General features: G+C 34.3%; 2 protein-coding genes across 2 annotated transcripts; both read right to left on the bottom strand.

Moving 5' to 3' along the window:
* Positions 1 to 324: 324 nt before the first annotated feature.
* LOC106733319 (olfactory receptor 6C76-like) lies at positions 325 to 948 on the bottom strand. Its single transcript, XM_014582267.1, has one exon. The coding sequence runs from the start codon at positions 946 to 948 to the stop codon at positions 325 to 327; it is 624 nt and encodes a 207-aa protein (XP_014437753.1).
* Positions 949 to 2,127: 1,179 nt separating this feature from the next.
* LOC102484154 (olfactory receptor 6C76-like) lies at positions 2,128 to 3,063 on the bottom strand. Its single transcript, XM_006163877.1, has one exon. It carries the CDS (start codon positions 3,061 to 3,063, stop codon positions 2,128 to 2,130), a length of 936 nt encoding a protein of 311 aa, XP_006163939.1.
* Between the last annotated feature and the right edge of the window lie 4,989 nt (positions 3,064 to 8,052).

Consider the following 8,052-nt stretch of genomic DNA (forward strand, 5'->3'; position numbering starts at 1 on the left):
CAAAAATAAATATGAGTAAGGATGAAGTACACATTTTTGGAAAAAAAACATTTATAATATACAATATTGAAGGAATTATTTCCATCTGTTTTAAGGTTAAACCAGTATTGTTTAGATAAACATACACTATCATTGGCAATCAAAAGGTCAGAAATTTTTCTACACATGTATATACAGGAGGAAAATTGAAGTCAAAATGGAATAAATGGAGAACAAAATCTAATGAAAAATATAAGTTGAATATTTAAGTGGATGAAGAAATAAAATAATGTTACTATTATTTTACATAAATATTTTCTTTAGAGACTATGAACTTCTTTATGATTAAATTTTATTTGAGAAATATTTTTTCACCATGTTCTTAAAGGACTGTTTTACCTGTTGGTTCCTCAGGGAGTAAATAAAAGGATTTAGCATTGGGGCCACAGACGTGTTGAGCACTGCTATGCCCTTGGTGAAAGCCATTCCTTCTTTAGCTGATGTTTTGACATACATGAAAATGCAGCTTCCATAAGAAATAGAGACAACAATCAGGTGTGAGGAGCAAGTGGAAAAGGCCTTTTTCCTTTGCTCAGCAGAAGGGATTCTCAGGATTGTCCTAAGAATTAATGCATAGGAAAGAATCACTAAGGTCAAGGTGACCATGAGAGTGAACACTGCCAGGAAAAATGCCATGAGTTCTAGGAATGTTGTGTCTGAGCAGGAAAGCATTAGTAGAGGAGAAGAGTCACAGCTGAAGTGGTCAATGATGTTGGAGGCACAGAAATCCAGCTGAAGCCCCATGATGATAGGTGGAAAGATGATGAGAAATCCAGCCACCCAAGAACTAAGAACAAGCTGGATGCAGACTCTGCTGTACCATGTCTTAATTGGACTATTACACAACATTTTTTTCTTCATATCACTCATAATAGTTTTGCTTCCATTATCAAATTCTAAAATGTGCATTATCCTTTCTGCTATTTTTAAAGCTCATGGAAGAGGATGTATTAATACATTAAAGGTGAAACATTTGTCTTATTGTTTAAATGATAGGGATTTTATTAAATATAATTAATGCTCCATGAAAAAATCTTGTTATTAACTTGTGTCTTAATCAATTACTGATAACACTTTCTGTAGAAAATCTCTGTAGCTTCTACTGATATGAATTCAATTTTCTTTTTCATCAATTTTGCACATTTTAACTATGGTTTTAATAAAGAGTAAAGAAAATGATTTAACTTATCTTTCTATAATTTTGTATCATAACTAATGTAAGAATAAATCATCAGTATGGTTCAGAGTACATCTTGAAAAAATTTAGGTATTTTTTCTCTAAAGATATTTCATTTAATAAATTTTCTATTATTAGTTATTTTCTAAAGTATCAGTTATGCCATTGTTTTTCTTATTAGTATATTAAATGTTGCATGCAAGTGGGTCATGGGGAGAAGACAAGGAATAAATGTTTTATTTAAAAAAGCATGTATTATGATTCGATATTTAAGTTACCAGTGAATAAAGAATTATAGTTTGTCATAATATAAATGTCAATAATCCAATATATTAAATAGATTTTTCTTTTGTATTGAGGAACAAAAGTGCTCCACTAATAAATAAATTAGCTTTTGAGATTTATTTCAAGCTGAGCCCAGACATTGTTTATCTATTTGTAGAAAAATCAGAAAAAGGTGCTTGAAAAACCACTTGTATGTCGATTTGAGAGAAAAAGAGACAGAAAGAGATCTAAAAGTGCTCATGCTTGTTGTTAAATGTACATGGGTTTAGATGTGAGCAGGGTCTTTTCTGAGAGTGAAATATCAAAAATAAATATGAGTAAGGATGAAGTACACATTTTTGGAAAAAAAACATTTATAATATACAATATTGAAGGAATTATTTCCATCTGTTTTAAGGTTAAACCAGTATTGTTTAGATAAACATACACTATCATTGGCAATCAAAAGGTCAGAAATTTTTCTACACATGTATATACAGGAGGAAAATTGAAGTCAAAATGGAATAAATGGAGAACAAAATCTAATGAAAAATATAAGTTGAATATTTAAGTGGATGAAGAAATAAAATAATGTTACTATTATTTTACATAAATGTTTTCTTTAGAGACTATGAACTTCTTTATGATTAAATTTTATTTGAGAAATATTTTTTCACCATGTTCTTAAAGGACTGTTTTACCTGTTGGTTCCTCAGGGAGTAAATAAAAGGATTTAGCATTGGGGCCACAGACGTGTTGAGCACTGCTATGCCCTTGGTGAAAGCCATTCCTTCTTTAGCTGATGTTTTGACATACATGAAAATGCAGCTTCCATAAGAAATAGAGACAACAATCAGGTGTGAGGAGCAAGTGGAAAAGGCCTTTTTCCTTTGCTCAGCAGAAGGGATTCTCAAGATTGTCCTAAGAATTAATGCATAGGAAAGAATCACTAAAGTCAAGGTTACCACAAGAGTAAACACTGCCATGACAAATCCCAGGAGCTCTAGAAAGGCTGTGTCTGTGCAGGAGATGAGCAGCATAGGAAAGGTATCACAGCAGAAGTGGTCAATGATGTTGGAGGCACAGAAATCCAGCTGAAGCCCCATGATGACAGGTGGAAAGATGATGAGAAATCCAGCCACCCAAGAACTAAGAACAAGCTGGATGCAGACTCTGCTGCTCATGATTGTCGTGTAGTGCAGTGGCTTACAGATAGCCACATAACGATCATAGGACATAGCCGTCAAAAGGAAAAATTCAGTTGCACCAAAGAGTATGAAGAAAAACACCTGAGCCAGGCAAGAATTGTAAGAAATGGTTTTATCCCCTGTTACAATGCTAACTAGAAATCTGGGAATAGAAACTGTTGTGAATGAGATTTCTAGGAAAGAAAAATTCCTAAGGAAGAAATACATGGGCGTTTTGAGGTGTGAATCTATCAGGGTGAGGGTGATAATTGTCAGATTCCCAGTTATACTCAATATATATGTGAAAAATAGAAATATAAAAATCAGAATATTTAGATTTGGATCATCTGTTAATCCCAGAAGAATGAACTCTTTCACAGATGTACGATTTTTCATTTTTTATTATTGTTGATTTCTTCCAGGTCTAGAAATAAAAACAGGGAAGATAATTTTCTGAGTACATGGTTATATATTATCACATCTCCTAAGTTAAAAAAAAAGTAAGACCTATAATAAAATAATAGATAAGCCACCAAATTGTATTGAATTTTGAAATTATATAATAATCACAAATACACACACACACACGAAATCTGTGTTCAATAACCCTTTAGAATGGAAGTAGCCATTTAATATAGAGATAATTTATAGGTCTAATAAATGCATCTTTATAAGAAAAATTTACATGCTAAATGACTTACTTAAAAATTTTATTATTTGTGAGTGAACACTAGATAAAAACCTTTAAAGTATATATTTTTTTTTATTTTTAAAATGGTATGCCTATCACCACATGTCTTATTTTCCTGGTAATAAAATATCTGGAAGTTTTTTATTTATACATAATTGCTATACATATTTATGGTGAACGGTGTGATTTTTTAACACATGAGTGAAATGATTAATGATCTAATCAGGTTAATGAGCATATCTAGATCATCAAACATTTATCATTACTATTGTTGTGAAGAAACAGAACTTCTGTTAACTATTCTGAAAGTATGATAAGTCTTTGCTAATTTTGTTAGACTGTTTTACTATAGAATATTGGAAATTATTTCTCTAATATAAATGTAGTTTTTTATTTACTTATCCCCTTCTTTCTCCTTCCTTATCAGGTCTTTATTTATCACTATTTACTCTCTATAAAATTTATTGTTTTAGTTATTTTTCACAGTTCAAGTTATTGTCAGTCATGCGTATTTATTGACAAAGAAACTGCTTCTTCCTCTAGAGCTCATTGAAAAGCATTTATAATAGAAAGATTAATAAGAAAAAAGTTATACAGATTTACTTTAACATTTACTGTATATAGGAGAGCTATATGATAAATGAACTCAGAAGATAGGACAGGTATTTGCTACAGTCTAAATACCCTTTCATATCAGAGAGGAAAGAGAGGAATTCATCAGCTTGATATTTAGACAGTTGTTCATACATGCTTCTCTTTGGAAGCCAGTGAGACCAGCAGTAACAGAAAGGTGGGGGACAAGTGGCAAAACAACATGGGAACTAATATTGTCGTACATAGGTAAGGGTTCTTAGATAATCATTCTGAGGTGACCTGGGAGGAGTAGGGATCTTGTGGGTGGAGGGAGACTTTTCAGTTTCCTTGTATCTGGTTGCTTAGATTAGATCTAGGGATGAGTTTTAAGACAATTGCTTTTCGATTGGAAAGAAATTCTCAATCAGTAAGTGGTTCAAGAAAGCTCCTCCTTGTTTTTACAGTAGAGTAGAAGAAATAAGGTCACACACAGCTTGATTCTGCTTCTAAGAGCTCAACATATCAAAGCACCACTCTTTTTTTTTTACATTATTTTATTTAATTTTATTCATTTTCATTATTTTATTTATTATTTTTTTTTAAGTTGACCAGAGAGACACACAGAGAGAGAAGGAAAGTGAGAAAGCAAGCCACCAGGTCCAGGACTTGAACCACAGTCAGTCATGTGGGAGTGTCCAGTGCCTTAATCACCACACCAACCTCTGGTCCCTCAAAGCACCACTCTTTGAGGTGCTGGGTTTCTTAACTCAACAGCTAATTAAAGAATTAATAATTTATCAAACTAATCAGGTCCAACAACACAATATTGATATAATCCTAACAACACAAAATTGATATAATCCTAAAGAAATAAGCATAGAATTTACAAAGTAAAAAACCTTTTGAAGTTATTTTCTTCTGAATAAATGTAATAATGATTTATTACTTTATAGAACAGCTTCTAAGGACCAAATTTAAATGCTCTAAGTTATAAATGGGTTAGAAAATAGATTTTTCTTTATTTTAATAGACTTCAATATTTGATATTTTATTTTGAATCATTTTATAAACCTTATCTGTTTTCTACCTTGTATTTTCTTACATAATGACCTACCTATATAATGAGTAGATGGAGTTCGACTAGATGGTCCTGGTCATATGCAGTGAGATGAAATGTACTGTAGTAATGAGCCCAATAGAAAACCTATTCTGAAGCGGGGGAGTTCCTCATGGGAAGGTGACATAATCCCAGTTGATGCCAGAAGGTGCTACAAGCAGACCATGACAAAGTATCCAAGAAGTTCTGCAACTAGTGATCCAGGAAAGAGTAGGAGACATGGTGAGAAATCTGGGTGTCCCAGTCAATGGCAAAAGTTGGAAAGTCTGAACTCACATAGTACTACCAAAGCTTTCATCATTAACACGTTCTTCAGCACTAATTTGTTGTATAGACCAAAAGCAAGAGGCTGTGGAAATGGATAGACAGCACAGTGTACAGTTTGCAACTAGTTAAAGAGGAAGAGTTCAGAGCAAAGCAAACTTTCATGAATTGATAAAATAAGAGTCTCAATAAAAAAAAAAAAAGAGTGAAAGAGAAGGATTGATGGAAGGAATTCATAAAGGGGGGAGGGAGCACAGAATAGAGAGAGGGAAAGCAGAAGGGGGAAAAAAAACAGAGGAAAAGAAGGAAAGAAAAGGAAAATAAGAATGAAAGAAACAAAATAAAAGGTAGAACCCTGGTGAGAATTAGGGCAAATACAGTGAAACAGGCAACTAGAAGGGATAACGGTGAATATTCTGCTTGTTAATTAAGCGTACCTCTTGGTCCCTATGAAAAATAGAGATGGAAGGATGAATCAGAATAAAAAAGCATTAACTGTGGAAAGGAGATGAGCAACCTGCATAGGAATGAAAACTGTGGGGGAGAACTTCCTTGAAACAAACAAGAAAGGACTATCCCAAACACAAGACCCGAAGGCAGACCTTTAATAGCTCCTGTTTCTCAAAATTTCTGTAGAAATAACAAAGCCCTGACTCTGGATGCTAGGAAAATCTACTAACATGCTGTCATACTCCACTCTTGTTAAAGGAGGATGTGTTGCTTTTGTTTTCTCTCATCTTCCAGACGGAAAAATAGGTTTTTAAAATGATCTCTTTAAAACCGATGTTTTTATCTACTTTTTTTCCTCAAAATATTCACAGGGGATTCTTGTGGGAAATTAAAATGTCTCAGGAGACAGTTGGTAATGATGAGTGCACCCTGAAGTTAATTTTAATGATGTAACTTTAAAAATTTTTTAAATTTTTTTTTCAAAATGTTAACTGTGAGAGAGGTACATAATGCAAAAAAATGAGGAAATAACAGCCTTAGAATTATTTTTAGTTTCATATTGTCTACATTATTCTATTTTAATGTGAAATAAATGTCCAAGAAGGTAACCTGATCAAATTACATGTAAATATGTGCGGAAGTTTAAAACAGCGAGATGAAAGAGCCACAAAGATGTTCAATGCATCATTCAAATGTTTTATTTCAGTGCCTACTGAGTGCATATTGAGTATCTATTTTGGGCAAAATGTAGTTAGGAGATAGATACGCCATTAAAATACAATGAAAATGGAAAGAATATTATATAAACATAGAACTGGTGAAGCTGATTTTCTAAAGAGCTCATGAAATGTTGCTCTTTCACATTTGTGTTACCAAAGTCAAATCCAGCTTGCCCGTCCACTCCTCCTCAGCTGCGCCACTAACCAAACTGTGGACTTGAGGTGTGGTGAGGGCAAGTACAGCTTTGCTGCCCTGAGCAAAGCAGGAGAGCAGGCAGCTAATGCTGAAAAGGCCCATTCTCCCTGAAGTTTTCCGAGAATCTGGTTTTTGTTGTTGTTGTTTTGTTTTGTTTTCGCCATGGGGCATGTGCACTTGCCAGAGAGAGACAGAGAGAGAGAGAGAGACAGTAAGAGGAAAAGTGACAAATCATCCTGGGGGGGGGGATGGCATGTACTTGCCCAGTATCATTTTCAAGCCCCCAGGTCTGAGACTCATGGTCAGCCATGTGGGAGTTCAGTGCCTTAACCTTCCTGCCACCTGCTGGCCCCCTCCATGAATGCATTTTTTTTTTTCTTATTTCTTACATCAATCCTATGGGGTAGATGCATTTATTTATGTCTATTTACAGCTGAGGATACTGAACGTAGAAGAGTCTAAGTAAACTGTTCAGTCCACACAGCTACTAAATGGTGAACTCAGTTTGTATTCCTCCAGCCTGCCTCCAGATCCTGACATTTTATTACATAGTGTCTTTTTAAAAAAAATTCCAATACAGTTATTTGAAAATTTAACAAATGGATATTTTTAAGAGAGATTTTTGCTATAGGGCTCATGCACTCGCCAGAGAGAGAGAGAGACAGACAAAAATGAGAAATCACTGTCCAGGTGATAGGTCGCACCAAAATCCCTTCTACCTTGTCCTCTCGGGATTTGGGGAAAGCATGCACATATGCCCAGAGTGAGTTTTAAATAGCCAGGTCTGGGATTTGAACTGTGGTTGACTATGTGGGAGCCCAGCAAAGTAACCATTGTGACACCTGATGGTCCCCAAAGCATGCATTTTTAAAGACAAAATTAAGCTTAAGTGACCACAGGTGCACCATCAACTTGATTGGTTCAAAAGCACATGATCTACTTGCAGGCTATTTTGATTGGTGGGGCTTAGGCACTCAATTTCTATTCCAGAAGAGGCAATTATCAGGTTTCTGGCATCATCCGGTCTTGGGTCTATGTGCTCCTATCTAGCAATTTGCATCTTGCAAAACATCTTAATTTGAGTTACAATCTTATCTTTTCCTTCATGCAGGATATATTTTAGACTCTTGTATGGCCCTGAATCATGGCCAATAGTCATACTGTTTATTTAAACCTTGTATTAATTATTTCCTAATTCCTGCATTTGAAAAATTAATTTTTATAACCAAAAGAAAGGCCGAGAGGAATGTAGTTTACAAATTCTTTGGGAAGAATCCACGTTGGTTCATTATAATAATGCACACAATTTTACACCGAGTTTGGGAACAAAAGGGATGATAGACCACATCTGTCAATACTTTACAATTTGAAAGTA

The sequence above is a fragment of the Tupaia chinensis genome, unplaced genomic scaffold, assembly GCF_000334495.1.
Source record: "Tupaia chinensis unplaced genomic scaffold, TupChi_1.0 Scaffold143422_1, whole genome shotgun sequence".
Classification (NCBI taxonomy): domain Eukaryota; kingdom Metazoa; phylum Chordata; class Mammalia; order Scandentia; family Tupaiidae; genus Tupaia; species Tupaia belangeri.